Source organism: Dromiciops gliroides, chromosome 1 (assembly GCF_019393635.1).
Source record: "Dromiciops gliroides isolate mDroGli1 chromosome 1, mDroGli1.pri, whole genome shotgun sequence".
In the NCBI taxonomy this organism is placed as follows: Eukaryota; Metazoa; Chordata; class Mammalia; order Microbiotheria; family Microbiotheriidae; genus Dromiciops; species Dromiciops gliroides.
In genome coordinates this window covers 428,972,891-428,997,747 of record NC_057861.1, presented here as the reverse complement: position 1 = coordinate 428,997,747, position 24,857 = coordinate 428,972,891, and the positions used below count along the sequence as shown (strand labels likewise).

Genomic DNA, 24,857 nt, shown 5'->3' with positions numbered 1-24,857 from the left:
ATTAAATCTCTTTTCTAGAAGAGCTTTAAAGCTGAAAGATAACTTTCTTAAGGGAGCAGTTTAAAGTAAGCCCTGTTTGGAGGCAGAAGGATAGATTTAAGAAGTTCTTGAGGTTAGATAGATAGATAGATAGATAGATAGATAGATAGATAGATAGATAGATAGATAGATGAGAGAGAAAGAGATCTGAGATAGAGATATATGTATAAGATATAGGAATAGGATAGGATTCTGGAATTTTTTGCCTTCTAAGCATCACTGGGATTGGCACGTAGTTGGTAAGTGATCTACTGATTGGTATCTGAAGAATTTCTAGTTTTGTGGGGCCTCTCAGGACCTACCCTCTGCTAGCAAAGCCTCCAAGAGCCCAGGATCTAAAAATATAAAAAAGAGCCTCAGGTCACCTACACAATACAGTCGGGCATTAGAGGAGGCTCTGCCCTGGCTCTTATCTTTTCTCTCTGCCTCATCAACTCTCCTGGGTTTAATTGTTATTTCAATACAGATGATTTCTCTCCTGCTTCACTAACTGAACCAGTCTCTCCCCTGTCCAATCTATCTGCCACTAAGTTGCCAAAGGAATCTTCTTAAGGCCCAGGTCTGACTATATCACTGCCCTCCTCAAAAAGCTCCAATGACTCACTATTATCTCTGGGATCCCTTCACAATATGGCCACAACAAGGTGTCAAGCCTTTACTTTACCACCCTTCAAACCCTCTATGGCTTATCCAAACTAGTCTTCTTGCTGTTCGTTACACTCAGCAACCCGCTTGCCCATCTCTGTGCCTTTGTCTTGGCTGTCCTCTATGGATGGAATGCATTCCCTCCTCACCTCTACCTTTTAGAATCCCTTGATTCCTTAAAAATAACTCCTGTCATCTTCTAAATGAAGCCTTTCCTGAACTGCCCAGCTGTTAACAATAATTATTATTAATTTATTATTTTTGTTTTATATTTGTAGAGCAGCTAGGTGATACAGGAGATAGAACAGCTTTTCCTGATCTGATCTGCCCTGCTAGTAACAGCAACTATTATTGTTGTTTTATTAATGATTATTATTATCAATTTATTTTGTTAAATTAATAATTATTATTTTCTTATTATTGTAGCAACAACTAAGTGGACCAGGAAATAGAACGCTGGGGTCAGAAAGAACTGAGTGCACATCTGACCTCAGACCGGAACAGACAGATGCCCATGGGTAAGTAATAATAATAATGAGGAGGAGAATGAGGCTGAGGCTGAGGCTGATAATGATGTAGCTAGCATTTACATGCTAGCATTCTTTAAGGTTTGCAAAGCATTTATATATATATATATATATATATATATATACATATATATATACATATACATATACATATATATGTGTTATTTCATTCAATCTTGACAACCTTGTGAGATAGATGCTTTTATCTCCATTTTACAGATGAAGAAACTGAAGTTCACAGCAGTTAAGTGATTTGCTCAAGATTACACAGCAAGTGAATATCTGAGATAAGATTTGAACCCAGGTCTTCCTAACACCACATACAGCACTCTGTCCACTGCAGTAGACAGTGTCTGATTTCCCACCCCCAAATATATACACATATGCTATAGATAGAGAGAGACAGATATATACACACATATATAATATACAATATATAACATATACAAATATATACACACATATACTATATAACACATACAAGTATATACAGATATACAGGTGTATATATATATATATATATATGTATAAATATAACATATATGTAGTGCTAATACTGTATGTATGCTACATCTAGTTATATTTCTCCCCTGTTAAAATCTAAGCTTATTGAGGACCAAGTCTATTTCATTTTTGTCTATATATCACTAGAACCCAACACAAGTGCCCAGCCCAGTGATGGCCTGTCTGTTGGTTCTTTGAGGGATAGCCAAGGAAGTGCAGAAGGACTCATCACTAGGTTGGAAGCAGGGTGATGAAATTTTGGGCTTCATTAATTCTCACAGTGAAATAGAGGGTGTGATCAGAGTCAGTGGAGGGAGTATCCTCATCAACGAAATCACAGATCCTTGGAGTAATGAAGTAAATATCCCTTCTAATAAGCTTGCCATCATTTCCTATTATTCTTTGACACAGATGTAATTTTCTGTTTCCACGTCCCACTGCTCTGGCGATGAACACAATTTTGAGCATGTTGAAATAATGAAAAAAAGAAACACAGAAGTACATCAAAGGAGACTCTGATCAACTCAAAACCTGAAGGAGAAAGTACTCCCTCTTAATGACAGTGTTTGCTGATGATTTGCACCAGAGCCGCAGCAGAGTCACGAGTTCCATTCTGTCACAATGGGTGGCTAGTCACTAGTTACTCCTCTTGTCAACCTTAATTTCTTTCCTGGTAATAGTGTGATGAGCGTCTTTAGGCACTCTACAAACATTGCAAGAAATAAGGATCTGTATAATATTTGATCATTCATCCATTTTCATTCATCAAACAAATATTTATTGAGCATCTATTTTGTAAAAGGCCCAGTACCCGCTTACAATTCAAGAGGAAGAGTGGATGGGAATAAAAATAATAATAATTTACATTGTGTTCTAAAGTATGCAGAGCATTTTACATATGTTATTTAATTTTATCTTCATAAATACCCTCTGAGGTAGATGCCATTATTATTTCAATTTTACAGATGAGAGAATTGAGGCTCATAGATTAAATGACTTGCCTAGGGTCAAATGGCTAATGTCTGAGACAGGGCTTTAATTCAGGTCATCCTGATTCCAAGTCTAATGTGCTACCTACTACACCAGGGCAGCTAGGTAACACAGTGGATAGAGCACTGGCCCTATCAAGAGGATGTGAGTTCAAATGCAGCCTCAGATACTAGACACCTACTAATTGTATGACGCTGGGTAAGTCACTTAACCCCAATTGCCTCAAACATCCGGGGCCATCTCCAGTTATCCTGATGTATATCTTGCCACTGGACCCAGATGGCTCTGGAGGAGAGTGAGGTTGATGACTACAAAGCCCTCCCTCACTTAAAGTCAATTCACTGAAAGCCATGACATCACCCTGATATGATCCTCTTCAAGAAACAAGGACAAACAACAACAACTACACCACATAGCTACCTCAAAACAAAAACAAAAATCAAAAGCCAAGGCTTTGGGATAATTGCCTTAAAAAACACCCATTTGGGGCTAGGATCATTAAGAGTTGCAGATCCAAGCCCAGAATCCAGGTGCCTTAAGTCTAAGTCCAACCCCCTAATTAGCCGGGAGATAACGAGCTAGTTAATTGGCCACTCTCTGTTTTTGTTTCTTCATCTCTTAAATGAATGGCTGAGACCACATGATCCCTAAGATCCATCCTGGAACCTCAAGGACATAGACTGTCACTTATAAAATGGAGCAGTCCTTTAATAATAACTCACATATCATACTTTTTTTTTCAGGGCAAGGAGGTTTAAGTGACTTGCCCAGGGTCACATAGCTAGTGTCAAGTTTCTGAGGCCTGAATTTGAACTCAGGTCCTCCTGAATCCAGGGCTAGTGCTTTATCTACTACACGATCTAGCTGCCCCCCCCCATCTTTTCTACTTGTGCAATTCTCTGTAGAGGGGCTTTGGGCTGAGGTTACAACACATTGAGAAAGCGCTTTACAGTTTGTAAAGTGCTTTCCTCCCAACTGTCCTCTGAGGTAGACAGGCAAGTTCTAATTATGTCCTCATTTCACAAATTAATAAGTTTATTATGGGAACAGTTCTTATTCTTATCAAATTTGAATCAATTCCTTGGGTAAGAGACCCATAACAGCCAGTCAATAAATATTCATTAAGCAGCTACTATGTGCCAGGCATTGTTTAAACGCTGGAGACATAAAAAAAAGCAAAAGACATGCCCCAACCTTAAGGAGCTCACAATCTAATAGGAGAGACAGGAAGTAAACAAATATGCACAAACAAGGTATAAGCAGGATAAATAATTAAGAGAGGGAAGGCAGTAAAATTAAGAGGGACTGGGAAGGGTTTCCTGTAGAAAATGGCACTTAAGCAGCTAGGTGGTATAGTGGATAAAGTACCAGCTCTAGATTCAGGAGGACCTGAGTGCAAATCCGGCCCCACACACTTGACACTTACTAGCTGTGTGACCTTGGGCAAGTCACTTTACCCTCATTGCCCTGAAGAAAAAAATGGCACTTAAGTTGGGACCTAAAGGAAGCCAATAGTCAGAAATAAGAAGGGGAGAGCATTCCAGGAATGAGGGACAACCAGAGAGAATGCTCAGAGCCAAGAGATGGAGGAGAGTCTTATTTGCGAAACAGCCAGGAGTCCAATGTCACTGGATCAAAGAATATGTGATGGGAAGTAAGGATTAAGAAGACTAGAAATGTAGGAGGGGGCGAGGTCACGAGGGGCTTTGGCTCCCACCAAACAGAGGATTTTGTATTTGATCCTTACGGCAATAGGGAGCACTGGAGTTTATTAGGGGAAGCAGGGTGTCTTGGTCAGACCCACACTTTAGAAAAATCATTGTTGACTGAATGGAGGATGGATTGGAGTAAGGAAGAAACTTGAGACAAGCAGACCCACCAGAAGGCTGCTGTAATGGTCCAGGTGTGAGGTGGTAAAGGACCACATTAAAGTGTTGGCAGTGCCAGAGGAAAGAAGAGTAGTCAAGAGATTAAATTTATAGGTGTTGGCAACCACCGGTCTATGGGGTATAGGGGGAGGTGAAAGATAGTGAGGAATCCAGGAAGACTCCCAGGTGAGCCTGGGGGACCGGGAGAATGGTGTTGCCCTCTACAGTAACAGAGAAGGTAGGAAGTAGAGAGGGTTTAGGGGCAACCATAACGAGTTCAGTTTGGGGTATGTTTAGCTTAAGATGTCTACCAGACATCCGGTTTTCGATGTCTGAAAGGCATTTGGAGATGGCAGATTAGAGGTTAGCAGAGAGACTGAGGCAGGATAGGTAGATTTGAGAGTCATCAGCATAAAGATGGTAATTAAATTCACAGGAGCTAGTGAGTGAAGTAATCCCAAGGCAGAAGAGAACAGAACCTTTATAAGAAAAATTTGTGGCAAGTATTTTTCCCAGTTTAACAGTTTCCCCCTTAATTTTGGCTGCGTTGGTTTTGTTTGTGCAAAAACTTATTAACTGTATGATTAAAATTGATAAATTGTCAAAGCATACAAACAAACTCTCAGGGGAAGAAATCCAAGCCATATAGCCATATTTTTTTAATGTTCCACATTAAAATTTATAGAAATGCAATTAGAAAATAAATGCTTGATAATTTTTTTAAAAAATTGAAATCATATAACCATTAAAAAGATGAAAAAAATGGAAGAGACCTTAGAAATCACCTAATCCAACCCTTTTATTTTATGGATGAGGAAACTGAGGCCAAGAGAGATTCAATCATTTATTTCAGGTCAAAAAGTTAAGTATCAGCACCAGCATTTGCCTGGGTCCTAGGATTACTAATTCATCATTCTCTTCATCATATGAAATGTAGCTTTGCGTGTGTCATATTGTAGATTCAAAGACGGATGACTCAGACTTGGCAGATTCACATATTGAAGTGGTTTTAACACAACTGTAATACCATTGCAAAGAATAAAACCAAAGAAAAATTTAAATTAAAAAACCCATCTTCCCAACACATAAATCTAGTTTGTTGTTGTTGTTTTTTTTAATTAAAGGCTAAAACTTTGTAGCACTCTTTTTTTGTTTTGTTTTGTTTGGTGGGACAATGAGGGTTGTGACTTGCCCAGGGTCACACAGCTAGTAAGTGTCAAGTAGCTGAGGCTGGATTTGAACTCAGATCCTCCTGAATCCAAGGCCAGTGCTTTATCCACTGTATTACCATGCTGCTCCCTTTTATAGCACTCTTGAATCTTTTTTTGGTGACTTTCCATACCGAACCTTTGTGAAATGATACCACCAACCAACCGTTTGATTTCATGACATCTCTCCCATCCTTCCTAAAAGGGCCATGTGATTAAAAAAAAACTTTTTTTTAGAAAGGTAAATTAAAATTAAATTATATTATTTTGAGGATTTCCTGAAACTTCATGGAATAACTGAAGGCATATTAGAATGTTACAAAACCGGGGTTGGAATTCTCTAGTTCTGGCACAGAACGGAGGGGGGAAAGGAATATGGTGGCTATTTCACTAAACAAAACAAAACAAAACAAAACAAAACAAAACAACCCACTAGCAGTCTCAATGATAGAGAGTTAGCCTTGTGTCCCATGAACACAGCAATATATACATTGAGAAGAGAGTAAAATGGATAAAGACACAACTAAATTAAGATTTTGTCGAACCTGGAAGATCTGTCATCAATACCCAGATTTAAGGAAAAAAAAGAGGAAAGCTACTAATCACAGACAGAAAATTCATTCTAATCACCAGAAAGCAGAACCCTGTGATTTGGCTTCTCTTTGGTCCTGGGTGGAGAGCCAGGTGGTCAGGTTGCATCTCTTTTCATTAGCTACAATAATATGAAACAAGGAACTTCTTTCTTTCTGTTCCTGAAAATGTATTTGATGGGCATTTTTCTGATACTACAAGAAAAGCTGACGTCAATGTCTGGCCGATGCCAGGAGCATGCTTTTGTCCCTGCTGGGGCATTTCAACTAAGGCAGCTAAAGCAGTTTCACATAGAACATCCATTTTCAAAGTCCTTAATGTGGATGTGAAAAGGAAAAATGTTAGTGATGCACTCCAAAGGCTCTGACATCATTGGGGGCAGAGCTGAACTCTGTCCTCTCCTCTTCTCTTGTACCATCTATGCACAATCCACTTCTTCTGAGATTTTCCTTGACCACTTTATTCATCTGGCAAACATTTATTAAGGCCTTAACGTGTACAAGACCCTGAGCTAGGCCCTGGGTACATAAAGTAACATTGAGGACTTCCCTAGAGTAATGGAAGCCTGGATAGAATATGATGGACATAGTGAAATGTTACAGTGTTTTGTGTTAGCTTACTTATTTGTGCTAGGCTATACTTTCTAAAATTATTGCTACTTATAAATTAATGGCTATTGTATCAGTTTGGGCATTGAGCTTTTATTATTAATTAATATTACATATTATTAAAGCATTGACCACATGTCTCCCTGACTTCCCCACTAGCCACGGTCTTACAGGCCTAACAATTATATGCCCTAAGAAACAGCCTTCTGAGCCAAGGTGGGGTGGGGCGGGAGACAGAGAGAGAAAGAAAGACAGACAGGAAGACAGACAGACAGAGACAGAGACAGACAGACAGACAGAAACAGAGACAGAGAGACAAAGAGAGAAACAGAGAGACACAGAGAGAGAGAGAAAGGAGAGAAGAGGAAAAGAGGGTGAGTAGGGAGCAAAAGAGGCTGACCCTTTAGATAGGGGCGGGTCACCATACATTGATCTAAGCTAATTGGTTATAGCATCATTTAGCTCCATTGATTGACATGAATTGAGGGGTGGTCTTAGAGAGGGCAAATTCCAAAGTTTAGGTGCTTCTCTCTCTAGCTAAATAAATGAACCAATCTGCATTCCCTTTGTTCACCTGAGGGCTCATCCCATGCTGGTTTCTGGGGTGAAGGGGAGAAAGCAGCTAAAACTAAAGACTGGGTTTCTCCTAGAAATCCATTATTAACAATTATTTTCTCACAATTTATAATAAGAAGGATGCTAGAATTTATAGAACACCTTCAGATTTGTAAAGTACTTTATATGTATTATCTCATTTGATCCTCACAACTGTGAGGTAGATACTATTATTATCATCCCCATTTTACAAATGGGAAAATTAAGACTGGGACAGGTTAAGTGACTTGCCCAGGAACAAAGAGCTAGTAAATGTTTGAAAAAAGGATTTGAACCCAGGTCTAAACTCAAATGGCATCATCTAGCTTTCCTCTGGCTAGCCTTATTCAGACTGAGAAGGGATCTTTCCCTTGATCTTTATTTGCACATAATAATTGTGAAAGGAGGAGGCAATAAGTGTTTTCCTTGAGCTTGAAAGAAAGCCTTAACCCCACACTTTGGGTAGTCTCCCTCTCGTTCAGGTGTAGGTCAGAGGCAGCTGTGAACTGCTTAGGTATGTTATCCTTTTTGATTCTTCGAGTATTTCAGCCACAATAGAAACATACTAAAAGGGGGCAGCTAGGCGGCGAAGTGAATAAAGCACCAGCCCTGGATTCAGGAGGACCTGAGTTCAAATATGACCTCAGACACTTGACACTTATTAGCTGTGTGACCCTGGGCAGGTCACTTAACCCTCATTGCCCCGCAAACAAACAAAACCCCATACCAAAAATATCCTGTGAGAGTAAGAAAGACACTCTGAAATACAAAGCAATAAATGCAAGCCTCCCAAACTAAAAAACTCCATTTGAGCAGAAGGGGTACACCCAGCCAGTCAGACATCAGGAGAACTGAATTCACACCTTCCAATAAAGCCCATGCAGTGCCTCAAGCTACAGTAACACATTAGGAGATTTGAAAAGTGGGCCATTCCACCATAACCATTTTGCACATGAGAAAAGCTAGCCAGGAGGTTTCATGATCACAAAGCAAGTCAAGGAAGGAACCGGGAACCAATCTGCTATATGGTCCATGAGTTGGAAGACAGAATTGCAATCAAGCACCACTCCCCCTCCCCTCAACATACCTCCCCCTTAGGGTTTATTGCTAGAGATGTCTCAAGAGACAAACGAATCAATGGATGAGATCTGGGCTCCTCTTCAGCATTCCACAAAGTGGTCAGCTGCCCGCAGCCCTGATGCCAAGAGCTACAGAACTTGCTTTATGGTCGTTTGCAGGCCAGTTTTGCCATCTGGCGCGGCCCTTCAGAGCTCATGCATCAGCGCTGGCTCGAATCACTGGCTGCTGGAAGGAGCTATTTATTTTTTGGTTTTGATTAGTAAAGGAGGCAGGTAGCCAACTAAGCTGATGGAAGAGACATCTTTGGAGAGAAGAATAAGCAAGCCAGAAATTCTTTCGGTTCAGATACTTTCTTAAAAGTAAAAATCTAAGCTGAACCCAAGGAAGAGAAGAAAGGAAATTCTAGCCAAGAGAAGATTTTGGGGTGTTTTGGGATTTTTTTGAGAAAAGGAATTTTAAAAAGAAAATTTTATGGAACAAATAAAACCAAAAGATAACAAATGGTAAGTCATCTAGTTCAAAGTGAAACATCTCATGCTTAAGACTAATTCTGTCAGAAAAATATAAATTATTATGTATATAAATATATATAAATTGAGCTGTCAGGGAGCTAATGATAAACATATGTCATTAGAATCATAGGGGGCAACACAGTAGATAGAGTACTGGGCTGGAGTCAGTCTCACCTTCCTGAGTTCAAATCTGGCTTCAGACACTCCTAGCTGTGTGACCCTGGGCAAGTCACTTAACCCCAAGTGCCTCACCAAAAAAAAAAAAAAAGAAATACAACACATACATCTTGACTATAGAAGTTTTTGATTGAGATGCTTCCCTGTCTTTGAGATAACACTGGTTTTGGTATAGCCCATTCTGAATCATCTTCTGCTTGCATGTAATTTCAATTATCCTTGATAAACATATCCAGAGAAAAGAGTTGTTTCCTTAGATGGCAAAGGTTACAAGGGTATTTTGTATTTTGAAGAACTTCTCTGTAGGTATTAAAAGGGGAAAAAGGAATAAGCATTTATCATGTGCCTGCTATGTTAGGCACTGTGAACTTGATCCTCACTACAACCCTGGGAGGCCAGATTTGAACTCAGGTCCTCCTGAATCCAAGGCCAGTGCTTTATCCACTGCACCACCTAGCTGCCCCAAGATGTATGTGTTGGGGTTTTTTTGTTTGTTTGTTTTTTTCTTGCAGGGCAATGGGGGTTAAGTGACTTGCCCAGGGTCACACAGCTAGTAAGTGTCAAGTGTCTGAGGCCGAATTTGAACTCAGGTACTCCTGATTCCAGGGCCGGTGCTTTATCCACTGCGCCACCTAGCCGCCCCCACTGTGTTATATTTTTAAGCGCTTAAGATGAGGGACTCCAAGGGGACCTAAGGTTTGCAAATATCACTAACTCCTCAAGTGTTGTTTATTTTTTCTTTAAAGCCACATGGCAATCTGTTGGGGGTACTACTCTCCTTTCCTCCTCTTGTCTTTGGCTCCCCACTGCACTTTCTGCCCACTTCTGACATTTCTGATAAAGCCCACTATCCCTTTCCAGATTGTTCCTTTCACACTACCCCAAAGTCCTCGGGCATGGTGAAACACTGAATTCCAAAAAACTAAGAATCCCTTTGTCCACTAGGGAAACCATGGAAAGTGAGATTTGGGAGGTGGCCTGGAAATGGGAAGTAGGAATAGAAATGGTGATGGGGAAGAAAGGGAGATATGGGAATAATGAGGAAGTGAGAGTTGAGGCACCAACCAACACAAAATAAGTAGCCTTGTACAACTGTCCCTGCTCCCACTCCTGCCTTGAGCTTGGAGAAGGCCAGATTCGTTCTTAGAGGTGCATATGCCTAGAAAGCATTCCCTTGCCAAGACCCTGCTTCAGGGTTATCCACAAATCCCTGACCGCCTGTTGTCTATTTACTAACATCAGATAATATTTGTCGTGGGAATTTCTTTATTTCCTTTTATTTAAATTTTGAGGGTAATATTAACCTCACCTGACCAAAACCTGTCCCCTGGGATGCCAAAATTTACTTAAGACTCTGAAACAATCCTAAGATAAGAAGCCAGAGGAAAAGGTCTCAAGTATCCCTGAGACTCCTTGGTGACATGTAGTTTACATGTAGTTTAATCTGTAACCTGACTTAGTTTACCCACAGAGTTTGTTTGATGAAGTTTGTTTACTTAGGGGATACATGAGATCCTGACTGTTTAATTATGTCTATTCAACTTTTTTTTTTTTTGCAGTGTCTGTTCAACTTTTATGACATTGAAAGAAGTATGGGATTATGGATCTACCTTCTCTTTCACTTTTATGACCCAAGAGGAATGTACAAAATCTCATCACATAAACAAATTATTTTTCTGTCACTCTGATGTAATTTTGCTTACAAGAAGCCTTGTCAGAATCCTCCTGATTGTTTAAGTTTTCTCTGAGGCCTGAACCTATGTTTGAGTATAATAATAAAACCTAGATTTTTACCTCCATAACATCTACAATGTGGGAAATACATATTTAGCAGCAATTACCCACCACATGAACTCAGAGAAGAGATATTTCTCCCTTGACAATATGCAGGCACTTTACTCCTTTCTCTGGAGAAGTGGGGAGGTTGAAATCACTCTCAGACAGACTTAGATTTGGTTGATGTCTTTGATATGTTGGCTGAACTAGTCTCCCCCACCCCCTCAATTACAAGGGATGGCTCACTGGAAAAGGGAGGAGAGAGGGATATATTTGGAAATGATGTTGATATAAAAACACAAGTTATCAATAAAAATTAGTTTTTCAATGCAATAAGAAATGCAAGCTTGTGTTCCTTAGGAAGGGAGTCCCAGGGGGCAACTAGGTGGCACAGTGGATAAAGCACCGGCTCTGGATTCAGGAGGACCTGAGTTCAAATCCGGCCTTAGACACTAGCTGTGTGACCCTGGATGGATCACTTAACCCTTATTGCCCCACAAAAAAATAAACAAAATAAAAAATAAAAAAGGAATGGAATCCCAGAGATAACTTCAATTCTTTTTTTTCCCCCTCCTTCATGGACTATCAAGTTCTTTTGGGGATGCAAAACATAATCCCTGTGGTCTGGGCCCAAAATGGCTTTCCTTAACTATTGCTGGGATTGGAAGAAGAATTTTCACTAAGGCTTACCACATCCACCTCCATTCATTTTATCATCTTCCTTTCTCAAAAGGAATAAAGGAGATTAAAAAGAAGAAATAAAATGCCAACTGATGTCACCAGCCATAAGTTTTAGTTAAAATGTGAGCTCATCAAGCAAACTGGTCATTGGCTATAAAGTCTTCAACACAATCTTAATGTTGCCTAACTATTAAAGAATGGAAAAAACCCCAAAACCTGATGCCTTCTTGAGGCACATAAATAAACCTGGGCTCTCAAAAACTGTACCAGGATAAACCCTGACAGATCCTCCCAAGCTGGAAGGATTTCAAAAACAGGCCCAGTGACAAGTTGTGTCATCCCAGAGTCACCCTGGCTAAATTGGTAAAGGATTATCATCAGACTGGCCTCAAAGGGGTAAAGCTTTCAGCCACAGAAACTCTCCAAGATGTTCTAGTGATGATAAGAGTTAACATTTACATGGTGCTTACTATGTGCCAGACACTATGTCAAGCACTTTACAATTATTATCTCTTTGGGGGGAAGCTAGGAGGCACAGTGGATAAAGCACCGGCCCTGGATTCAGGATGACCTGAATTCAAATTCGGCCTCAGACACTTGACACTTATTAGCTCTGTGACCCTGGGCAAGTCACTTAACCCTCACTGCCCTGCAAAAAAACAAACAAACAAAAAAACCCAAAAAACCCACACAATTATTATCTCTTTGGTCCTCACAACAACCCTAGGAGATAGTTGCTATTACTGTCCCATCTAACAGATGAGGAAACTAAGGGAGAGGTTAAGTGACTTGCCCAGGGTCACACAGCTAGGAAGTGTCTAAGGTTGGATTTGAACTCAGGTCTCAATCCACTCAATCCACTGGGCTACCAAGCTGCCCCTAAATCACTGGCATCGACTTCAGGGGAAAGAAACGCTTACAGCAATAAGAATATAAATATTCAAACAACTAAAGTGTTGAAGTAAAGGAATTTGGGTATTTTATAGGAAATTGGTATGTTTTGAATTGATTTCTATTTGAACCAAGGGCATCATCCATGTCGACTGAAAAGAACATTTCATTTACTTTGAAATCTTAAAAGAAAAACAATTAAAATTAATTCCAATTGGAATGCACAAGCGTATGCATGGAAACTACTAAGCATAAGGAGCTAATCAGTGGCAGAGCCAGCACTGGCCTTCTGATTCCCAGTCCTGTGCCCTTTCCACATAGCATACATGATGTGTTCACAGTATGTGGAAATGGGCGTGTTAAAGGAATCTGAGGAATTAAGAGCCTCCGTGTAAACGGTTATATTCAGATATATGCTCCTAGCATATGGTAAATGCCAGGTGAATATTAGCTAATCAATCTCTTATGCAGTCTGCAGTCTGTATTATTGAATTTTGCAATGTTAGTTTGACTTTCTGCCAGCAGATGGTGTAAGTGGCTATTAAAATGCACATGCGTCCAGGTCACAAATATTCATTCCACAACAAGTCAACAGCCATTTACCATGGGAAAATCCTAGTGGATTAGGAGAGATAAAAAGCTTAGTTAAGGCATTCTTTGTACTTATATCCCCAGTCATCAGTACAATGCTGGGTACAGAGTAGGACCTTAAAAAATACTTGTGGATTTGACATGTTACCTGTGACACAGACGGTTACAATCCCCAAAAGGCATAAGTACATTAGGAAGATGCAGAACAAAATATAATGCAAAGTTCTAAGGAGAAGATTGTTGCTGTCAAATATTAAAATATAGCTTTGTATCTGCCTGCCTCCTACAGACAAATCAGAGAAATAATGTTTAATCTCTCCTACAAATTAATAAACAGATCAGAGAAATTACGTCTTATATGTCCTACAATGAACCAAATCAGAGAACATGATATATCTGCCTGTCTCCTACAAACAGATCAGAGAAATAATGTTTAATTTCTCCTACGAAAACAAATCAGAGACAGACAGAAAAAACATACCTGTCCTCCTACGAAAACAAATCAGAGACAGAAAAAACCATAAATATCAATTTAATATTTTATTGTCGCAAGAAGAAAGTTAACAAAACATGATCATGTGGAGACTTCCCTCCTAAGAGAGAAGCTCAGAGGACTCCCCATTTCTGAGGGTATATAAAGTTTTAGTTCACTGATTACAGGGCTTTGTCAGTTTCAATAGTATGATACAGAAATCAACCCAGAAGCAAAAAGTAGTTTAACAATTTCAGTTATTACAAGTATGGAGGAAATACAGAAGCATCATGATGAGACTACAGGATTCCCAAAAAAAGGGTTTGGCAAGGATGAGGAAGCTCAGATGTTACCATAAGATAGGGACTTATTATCCTGAGGGAAAAGAAGTCACTAGGTAGGGTCTTTTATCTGCTAGATATCTGGGTTCAGATTTGGAGTTCAGTTGAAGGACATTTTGCTCATTAATCCTATTAATCCAGGGTTTCACAAAACTCCCTTTGGATAATAAGGTACCTCCATCAAATCCAGGTGATCCATATGTTCATATTAACATAGCCAAGAGAGGGAAACAATAAGGGTTTGAATTGAGTGTTACAACATGAGTAGGAAGTCCTCAGGTAAAGAGGATGAGAAGCAATGTTCCAATAGAGCAGGGTTTCTTGACCTCTTTTGTGTCATGGACCCCTCTGGCAATCTGCTTGAGCCTATGGTCTCCTTCTCAAAATTATATTTTTAATGCATAAAATAAAATCACAAAGGAAACCAGTTTTGCTGAAATACAGTTATTAAAACATTTTCTAAACACATTCATGGACCCTGGGTAAGAAATCCTGCAGCAAAAACACAAAATCAGGGCTGTACAATTTGTTTGTGGGGCGAGATTTGCTCAATTTGGCTGGAACACAGAACATAGGGAAGGTATAAGGTTGAAAAGCCAGGATATCCCAAATGGTTGAGGGTCTTGACCTTACTCAGTAGCCAGAAAGGGAGTCAGTAAAGATTTCTGAGCAGAAGAGTGACATAACAAGATCTAAATATGAGTTTGAATGTTCTAGCAGAGGTATGGAGGCTCAGTTAGAAGTGACTTGCCCAGGGTCACACAGCTAGTGTCAAGTGTCTGAGACTGCATTTGAACTCAGGTCCTCCTGACTTCAGGGCCACTGTGCTACCTAACTGCCTCTAGCTAATGCTGTGGGGGTAAATGAGATGGCCATGAAAAACTGTAGGGAGAGGGGCAGCTAGGTGGCGCAGTGGATAAAGCACTGGCCCTGGTTTCAGGAGGACCTGAGTTCAAATCCAGCCTCAGACACTTACTAGCTGTGTGACCCTGGGCAAGTCACTCAAGCCCAACTGCCTCACCAAAAAACAAAAAACAAAAAAACCCAAAAACCTGTAGGGAGAAGAGGGGTGGAGTCAGAATATCATGGGAACATTCAAATTAAGGAATTGGGAAGGTCACAGAGGAGCAGTTAAAAAAAGAACTAGAAGACCAAGGTATGTCTGAAGCCAAGGGAGTAGAATGTGTCTAGGAGGTTCAACAATATCAAAATGCTGCAGAAAGATAAAAGAGATGAGGATTTTGTAAAGGCCACAGTATTATTTAGTGATTAGGAGATTATCGCAGAGAAAGCAATTTCAATGGAGCGATGGAGACTGAAGGCAAGCTGCAGAGGGCTGCCAAGGAAGATGAGGTATTGGGTATAGATAGCTTCTTCCAGAAGTTTATCAGTATGTGTGAAAAGCTTGTTGGAATGTTGGATGAGTCAGAGGGATTAAGGGGAGGCTTTTTAGGATTAGAGAGACCAGATTTCATCTGTGCATGCAGATGAGAAGGGAGGAGATTGAAGGTGCATATGAGAGAAAAGAGATACCTGCTAAGGCAGGTTCCTTGAGGAACCCAGAAGAAATGGGATCAAGGGTTCAGCTTGAGGTAGGTAGGCAGCTAGGTGGAACAGTGGATGGAGTGCCAGGCCTGGAGTCAGGAAGACTCCTCTTCCTGAGTTCAACTCTGGCCTTAGACACTATCTGTGTGACCCTCGGCAAGTCACTTAACCCTGTGTGCCTCAGTTTCCTCATCTGTCAAATGAGCTGGAGAAGGAAATGACAAACCACGCCAGTATCTTCGTCAAGAAAACTCCAAATGGGGTCAGGAAGAGTTGGACATGACTGAAACGACTCTACAACCACCACACAAAGAATATCTTTCTTCTGTGACTAGAGAGGAAGAGGAGACAATGGATAATGATGCAAAAATATTTTGAGAAATGGGGGAAGGGAACAGAGAGAGTTCTTATGCATCAAAAGTTTGCTGGATTTGGAGTTACAGGTCTTGAATTCAAATGCTGACTTGTCACTTACTATCTGTGTGATCTTGGGCAAGTCACAAATTCTCAGCTTGTTTCTCAATTGTTTAAAAAAAAAGGAGGAGAGAATTAAACTAGACAATTCTTTAGAATGTGAAGGCCTTGAGGTCAGACACATTAGTTTTTGTCTTCCTATCCACAGTGTGCATCAAAATACCAGGCACTTGGTAAACATTTAATGAATGCTTATAAGTTGATTGGCTTGGAAATCTCTAAATCTATGATCCTATGTCATGGCCCCAATCTTCTCAGTGAAATAGAATGCTGAGGTGGGAGGAGTTTAGTATTTAGAGAAAAGGAAGATGATTTTAGATCTGTTTTCTTTAGCTTGCCCTAGGAAAGATTTTTAAATAGACACAGAAAGTTGAAAAAAAAATAAGGTGAAGGGGATATGGGGAGAAAGGAGAGGGGGAGGTAGGGAGAGGATGACCAGAAGCTGGTCTTGGGATCAGCTCCCTGAAATGCTCCTGTTTTTCACAACTTGTTCCCTTCCCCCACTTTTATTGTTTGTCTGTTTTTGAGGGGCAATTAGGGTTAAGTGACTTGCCCAGACTCACACAGCTAGAGTCAAGTGTCTGAGGTCAAATTTGAACTCAGGTCCTCCTGAATGCAGGGCTGGTGCTTTAGCCACTGCACCACCTAGCTGCCTCCCCTTCCCCCACTTTTAAACCTAAAACACAGCTGGTTCAAGGTTATCACACATCAGCTGGGTTTGAAGGCTGAGGAGGAGGAAGAAGGTTAAGGAAAATTTGAGGCCTCAAGAAACAGTCAAGGGAATGGCTTAGCCATTTTCTGTTGGCAGCAAACTCCTCTTCTGTACTTGTGAAGAAAGCCCACCCCAGACCTTGAAGCTGAGAATGAGGCCCTTATCAGGATGCTTGGAGAGGAAAGGGCAGGATGAGGCAGTGGTTCTCAAGGAGTATGCTGGAAGTTTGGGGAACCATAACTTCAAAATTCCTTCCCACACCCTGGGATTTGCACATTCATCAACTTCTGTCCTCAGATATAGTTTGCAGGCTGTTCTTCCTTTCAGCAAGTCCTGAGTAAATAAGGAAAGAGGGGGATTCAGGTGGAGGGAACAGGAGAATTGGAGGAATATTAAGGTCCAGGTCTCAGGGCCTGACTGCACAGGAGCCCTTCTTTGTTGGCACTTTCAGTTGACCTTGCTTTCCCTATGGCACAGTATTCTTTTAAGAGTCATTGGCTTGGGGGCAACTAGGTGTCATAGTGGATAAAGCACCATCCCTGGATTCAGGAGAACCTGAGTTCAAATCCAGCCTCAGACATTTGACAATTACTAGGTGTGTGACCCTGGGCAAGTCACTTAACCCTCATTGTCCCACCAAACAAAAAAAGAAGAAAAAAAAAGAATCATTGTATTAAGAGTTGGGAGAGAATTGAGGAACCTAAGGCAACTGTGTCTATAAAATGAGACTGTCTATAAAATAATCTATTACAACCCAGATTAGAGAACAAAAGACACTGATTGGTCCACTAAGTTATTAGGGAAACCAGCGTTTGAAGGCCCAGTTATGAAGCTCTGTCATATAAGCTCCTTGATTACAAAGATACCTTATTGTTCATCTTTGTATCTCTAACGCCTTACAGAGGGGTGGCACTTAAATGTTTGCTGACTTGAGGGGGGGAAAAAGGAATCATTGGCTTATAGAGGTGGTTGGAAAGATATTACAGAGATAGAACCTATAACTGATAACTTGATAATCTTGGTAAAGTTAGTAACTGATTAGATAGGAATGGTGGAGAAGAAGGAACAGTCAAGGAAAATAATAGTAACTCAAAGTGATACAGCCCTTTAAAAGTTCACAAAGATAACTTCAAGGTTTAGAACACAGGGAAGATAGCAGCAGGTAGAAATAATTAAGTCAAGAAAAACTAATTTGTGGTTATTATTATTAATACAATTAATATTATTTAATATCACATAACAATATTATATTATATGTCATATAAGAAGAATTAATAATAATAATAATCACAGACTAGGACACATGGAATTTAGGGTGTCTGGGGGCTATCCTGGTGGAGATGTTCCAGAGGCTACTGGAGAGTGGATCTGCAGTTCAGAAGAGAGATCAGGTCTTGAGATAGATGGGTGGGTGAGGTGGTAGCTGAAACTGTGAATATGAATGATATTGCCACAGGTGAGTGGGTAGTGAGAAGAGCCAGACTAATTCCCTCCCTCACTTCATCAGATCTCAGCCCTTTCTATAGATATTTTTCATTACCTTAGCAAAATGGATTTTTGTTTTCTTATGAAAATATTCAATGTACTGTCTAAGTCAGCATCCTAGGTCAAAGCTACCCACTTGATGAACCTTTTAAAAAGCAGTCAACATTAATCTTCGTTAAGTGTTGTCCTCATTCACACATAAAGGCTAGAGCTGGTTTGACATATATGACATATATGTGTCTGTAGACAGATATGTATACATATCAGTGTTTATGTTTTACATTTATACATACTATGATAAATACTGTTGTCACATTCGTACCTACATTTTATGTTTTAATCTCTATCATCTTCAGCTCCTCATTCTCATTCATCCCACAAAGCCAATCAGTTGCCAAATCATGTCCTTTCCTGTTGTACAATTGTTTCAGTCCTGTCCCACTTTTGGTGACCAACCCCATTTGGGGTTTTTTTTGGCAAAGATATTGGAGTGGTTTGCCATTTCCTTCTCCAGCTCATTTTACAGATGAGAGAATTAAGGAAAGCAGGGTTAAGTGATTTGCTCAGGGTTACACAGCTAGGAAATGTCTGGGGTCAGATTTGAATTCAGGGAGAAGAGTCCTCCTGACTCCAGGCCACCTACCTGTTCTCATGTCCTTTCTACTTCCACAATATCTCTTGTACCTGTTGCCTTCTCTCTAGTCACACATCTACCCTCTAAGTTCAGGCCCTCAATACCTCTCACTCAGCTGGACAATCACAATTGCTTCCTAGGTGATTGCCCTTCCTTGAACCTCTCCTCTCTCCAATACAACCTCCAAACAGCTGCCTGCATGATTTTCCTAAAGCACCAGTCAGACCAGGCCCAGGCTCCCCATACCCCTCGATAAACCACAACAATCCCCTATTGTCTCTAAAACCAAACGTAATACCCTTTGTTTGGTACTTACAGTTCTTTACAACCTACGCTCTTCCTAAATACCTTCCCCCTCTCCCCATACTCTATTATCCAGCCATACTAGCTGGTTTTAGGTGCTTAAGTTAGTGCTGTTCTTTTAGGGGTTGGGTTAGGTGCTGTTCTACACACAATACTTCTCCCTCAGCACTATATGGTCCCTAAGCAAGAAATAAGTTTCTTTATCCCCTCTAGCTCTGGGAGCTTCCAGATTTTTGGATTCCGGACTCAGTTTAAGTGTTACCCTCCCTGGAGGCCTTTCCTGATCCCATCAGCTGCTAGGGCCTTTGAATTCATATACTGGAAAGGGTATTGGGTTTCCAGACCCACGGAAAGCAAAGAGTAGATAACAGAGGCAATAAGGAGACTGAGGTATAGTTAAGGGTGCAGAGATCTAGACAAGGATAGAGAAAGACAGTAATTTGAGGCCAAAGAGAGCTTCAAGGAGCAACAGGGAAGAGAGCTGGCTATAAACTGAAGAGGGAGCTAGCCATGGAAATCAAAAGTCAAAAGGCATAAGGATGTGGATAGAGCACCGGCCCTGGAGTCAGGAGTACCTGAGTTCAAATCCGGCCTCAGACACTTAACACTTACTAGCTGTGTGACCTTGGGCAAGTCACTTAACCCCAATTGCCTCACTAAAAAAAAAAAGGCATAAGGGCTCCACATGAAAGGACATTGGGGTCCTTCATTGCCATAGTTGTATATTGTATTGGCCGCATATTCCCAAATCTGTGTGCCTCACTATTCATGTACTAGTAGGTGTGTCCACTTTTCCTATCACTGTACGTTTTTGTGAGAGAATGGTTTATGGGGGGGGGGAATATTTTGTAGCTACTTTCTTTTTTTTTTTTTTACTATGTGTAAGTCAATGTCTTGCCAAGTGCTAACAGTGTTTAAACATTGATTGTTAACAGGGAAACACCCACCAGTAAGGGCTCATGAGCTCTAGTTTTATGAAGGTTGCCCCATAGGGTATCCCTTAAACCTTGGGAGTACCAACTACTCTCTGGGGATCCAAGAAAAAGTACAAGTTGACTGAGTGGTCTCTGAAGAACTGCTACACTTATGCCAAAGGTTGCCTCCCTTCCCAGAATGTAAGATCTTTGCCTGTAAGTGTTTTTGTCCTTTTGTATGCCATGGGTTTAGCACAGAGTAGGGTCTTCATTCTCATTGATTATTGAAACAATAGACTTTCCAACGTTGCTTCTGCACCTCTCAGTAGTTGTGGGATAATTAATCAACATTGTGCATGCCTAAACTCCTTTTTTTCTAATCAGAGAAGTTTCAAAGACCAGGACCCTACTAGAATATAGTGCTGTTTGGAGTTCAATACAACCTACTTCCGAGTTGTTGTGAGGAGTTCTTAACCTCATGCAGCTATATATAAACATGAATTATTGTTTTTAATACTAAAACAGGACCCAGAAAACCCAAAGAAAATAAGGAAGTAACCAAAGTGAACCTGACTTCACTCGTCTTCCAAGTTACGAGCAGTATGGTTCATTTGTGTACTCCAAGAAGTTTTAATTTTTGAACTGACTCAGAATTCTCAAAAAAATCCCTCAACAACTTTAGCAAGGACACGCACTAAGTGAATGTGAGGAATCCTCCAGCTTGTCTGCCCGGCAGGAGTGACATCACACATCGTTCTCTCTTGTTCTCCATCATATTCTTTTTTCCCATTGCCTTTACCCTTTCAAAGCCCCGTCTCTGGGGATCCTGGCCCTCTCCCTGCTCTTTTTCAGGGTAATCAAAATAAGGAGAAAATTCTCCTGCCCCCACACTTTGAAACTTGTTCGTTCCCCCCTTCCTCTGCGGGGCCCGAGCCCACATTAAGTACCTCTCCCTTCCCTGTGGCTTTTTGTTGCTTTTCTAGATAGCAGATGATGCCTAACCACCTGAAACCTAGGAAAAGAGAAACTAACGGGCGGATGCTGAAAGCCATGAAGTTGAGCATGCTCCGTTTGGGTGACAAGGAGGAAGTTAAGTAACAATGTTGGAGACCTTAGAGGCCTGAGCCCCCAGCCCCTAGCCTCAGGCCCATCAAACCCTTTAGGACAGGGGTAACTTCTTTGGCGCGTCCCATTTCCCTCCCCCAGGCCGGGCGGGTCCCTGGAAGAAGAGGCGGATCGGCCCGGAGTCCAGGGAAAGGATCACATGAAGAGGAGGCGGAGTTGTGCAAACAGGAGGAGGAGGAGGAGGAGGCGGGGGCCGGACTAGGCGAGGCGACTCTGGGCGCAGAGCGGAGCGGGTGCTGTTTACCTGGTAGCGGCCGCTCAGGAGCTGGCTCCGGGACGGCGTGCACAAGGGCTGGGTGTAGTAGTTTTCCAGCCGGACCCCGCCGGCCGCCAGCGTGTCCAGGTGTGGGGTGAAGATACTGGAGCCGTGGTAGCCCACGTCGTTCCAGCCCAGGTCGTCTGCCAGCACGAAGACGATGTTGGGCTGCCCTGTGGCCCGGGCGCAGGAGCCCGGCAGCAGTAGCAGCAGCAGCAGCAGCAGCGGGAGCAACAGCTGGCGGAGGAAAAGGAAGGAGAGGCGCGGCCTCTGGCCGCCCTTTGGCGCGCTGGCTGCGCTGCCGGGCTCCATCCTTCGCGACCCAGGCCTCTCCGGGCTGCAATTGCAGCCCGCGCCCTGCGCCCGGCTTAAAACCAGGAACTGGGCAGTTCGACCCGCCCCGCCCCCAAGAGAGCCCTACTGGCGTCCCCCAAGGAGCTGGAGAGGACGGCCCCCACTTTCGGATGAGGCGGAGAAGGGAGGGGGTTGGAACAGGGAGGCCCCACCCCCATGGAAAAGAATTCTTTAAGAATCAGGACTAAGTTCAGCCACTTCGCCGACCTCCGGCTGCCTTCCATGCACCCTGCTGGATCTGGCTCGATACTTAGTGCCTGCCGGACCTCAAGGTCATAGAAGTGGAATTGCACTTGGCTAACCTAATATGCCCATTTTGTAGATGAGGCAGCTGAGAGAGCTGAGATGAGTTGTCCAGGTGGCTAAATCCACAGTTCCCACTACTGCTGTCTGGGGCTCGGTTTTCACGTTCATTTCAATAAATATTAAGTAACCACTATGGGCAAGGCGTTGTGCTAGCTACTGAATATGCAAAGATAAATGATGGGATTGGACTCTAGCTAAAAGGCTTGGTGAACCTTGATGAATTCTTGATAAGCAGGGCTGATTACTTATAATGAAGAGTAATTTTTTTCTTTAATCATAAACACCAAATAACGTTTCCATATATATGGTAGAACAGAACAAGAAAACTGCACATGAAAACTGCAGATCTATTAATTACTGATAGATTTTCTTTTAAAATATATAGTAAAGGGGGCAGCTAGGTGGCACAGTGGATAAAGCACCGGCCCTGGATTCAGGAGTACCTGAGTTCAAATCTGGCCTCAGACACTTGACACAGCTGTGTGACCCTGGGCAAGTCACTTAAACCCCTTGCCCCGCAAAAAAAAAAAAATTTATATATATAATTCAATATGTAACTTTCAAAGCTTTCCTGCTTGTTTGTGATTCTTTATGGCCTTCTGTTCTCTATGCAGTAAAAAACAAAACAAAACAAAGAAACCAAAAACCCAAACAGTTTAATGACTTTCTTTTCTTTCTTTTGGTTTCCTTTCTTTGTGGGCTTTTTGAGGGAGCTACCTTACTTCTAGCCCTCCTCTCTCACCTCAATGGAAAACCCCCCCTCTCCAAACTTACAGTGTAGTAAAAATAAATTCCTACATTGGCTTTGGGGTCTTGAGCATCACCACTCTGTTAGTATCCTGCTTCATCATTGGTCCTCTGCAATCAAGAGTGGTTATTGCATCAATCAGATTCTTAAGTCTTTGAAAGTTTTTTTTTCTTTACAATAGTATAATTATCAAATAGCTTGTTCTCCTGGTTCTGCTCACTTCACAGCTCACAGAGTCCAGGTTTCTCTGAAAAGGTCCTTTTCATCATTTCTTACAGCACAATAATATTCCATTTCATTCATATAATGTAATTTATTCAGCCATTCCTCAAGTGATAGGTACCCCTGCAGTTTCCAGTTCCTTTAATGTAATAAAAAGAGCTGCTATAAATAAGTGTAATTAATTCTAATCATTGTTTATACTTATGTGGCAATTTACAATTACAAAGTAATTTACATCATTATATTCCATCTTTCCAACAACACAGAAAACAGTAGATACCCCTATATTACAGATCACAGGTTTAGAGGTGTCTTAGAAATCATGTAGTTCAGCCCATTCATCTTACAGATGAGGACACTGAGACTCCAGAGTTATTAAGTGATTTGCCAGACCTCACACAGGTAAGATTCAAACCCAAATCCTCTAACCCTAAATCTAGCCCTCTTTCCACTGTACAATTTTGCCTCCTATGATCAATATAAGGAAAGAATTCATCATCTACTGTTATAAGCATGTCCTATAACCTTCTTGTCATAAGTATGTCTGAATTGAGTTATCAGGGTCCTTGGACACCAGATAGATCCTGTCATCAGCATCAGACTTGATGCTTTTCCAGCTGGTCAGAAGCTGCCAGAGTTAGTGCTTTGAAAACCACAGTCACCACCATACCACAGTAAGGGATTGGAGTAAGATTATGTGAAGAGTGGTGTCATGGAGGATACCCTGTGTGATAACCAACTAGAAGAGAGAATTCAGTCAAGGTTCTATAGATGCAACTGTTTGCAGATAGTATTGTGCTTATTACACAAGGACCTGGAACACTAGAGGAGATATATGGACATTCAGAGGGCCGCAGCCTATTTATTCATGTATAACGGAAAAACAAAGTGAATGAAAAATATATTTTACCTATGGCATCTGCCCAGATTGCCTGAGATAAAGGCACTTATGTGAGTGGAGCTAGAACCTTATTTTGAGAGACAATGTATTGACATTCTGTGGTGGTCCACCATATTGAAATCAGCCTTTTTCTGTTGGCTACATCCTGGAACCACCTGAGGCTTTAAAACTTCCTGACCAAAGTATTTGCATTTTTCCACCATTTTCTTCCTGGAGTAACAAGCTCATTTGCTCATACTAGATGACGACATGCTGTAATGGGGGAGGATCTGAGAGCCCTTTTAGGCAATGTATCTGAGAAATGAGCTTGGACTTTTTTGGCCTTGTCTCATTTGTCCTTTTTAGTTCTGGGTATGAGGAATGTAGGTCCAACACAGGAACTCAGGCCACAAAGATCTTGGAACCCAAGATTTTAGGCCTAGTGTTGCTGAGCCCAGAAGAAAAGCTCTGAGAACCAACGGCTGGAGTACTAGCCCAGTGTAATTTTGGACTTGAATTTAGAGGGACTAATGCTATGTAAGAACTAAACTAAGCTTCAGGACTCGTCCTCCTACCCTCCCTAGAAACCAAACGGGTGTGGGGAGATATTGTATACCCAAGATGCTGAGGAAAATGTATATTTCTTCTTGCTATACTTTTTTTATTTTTTTTAGTGAGGCAATTGGGGTTAAGTGACTTGCCCAGGGTCACACAGCTGCTAAGTGTTAAGTGTCTGAGGCCAGATTTGAACTCAGGTACTCCTGACTCCAGGGCCAGTGCTCTATCCACTGCGCCACCTAGCTC

The 24,857-nt window shown here is 41.4% G+C and overlaps 1 protein-coding gene across 1 annotated transcript in view; it reads right to left on the bottom strand.

The window, feature by feature from the left end:
- Positions 1-22,074, bottom strand: part of ARSB (arylsulfatase B) — a 227,634-nt gene extending 205,560 nt beyond the window's left edge. Inside the window, 1 exon segment of the mRNA XM_043969448.1 lies at positions 21,532-22,074. Coding sequence (XP_043825383.1) covers positions 21,532-21,855 — 324 coding nt within the window. The 5' untranslated portion in view covers positions 21,856-22,074.
- Positions 22,075-24,857: the final 2,783 nt, after the last annotated feature.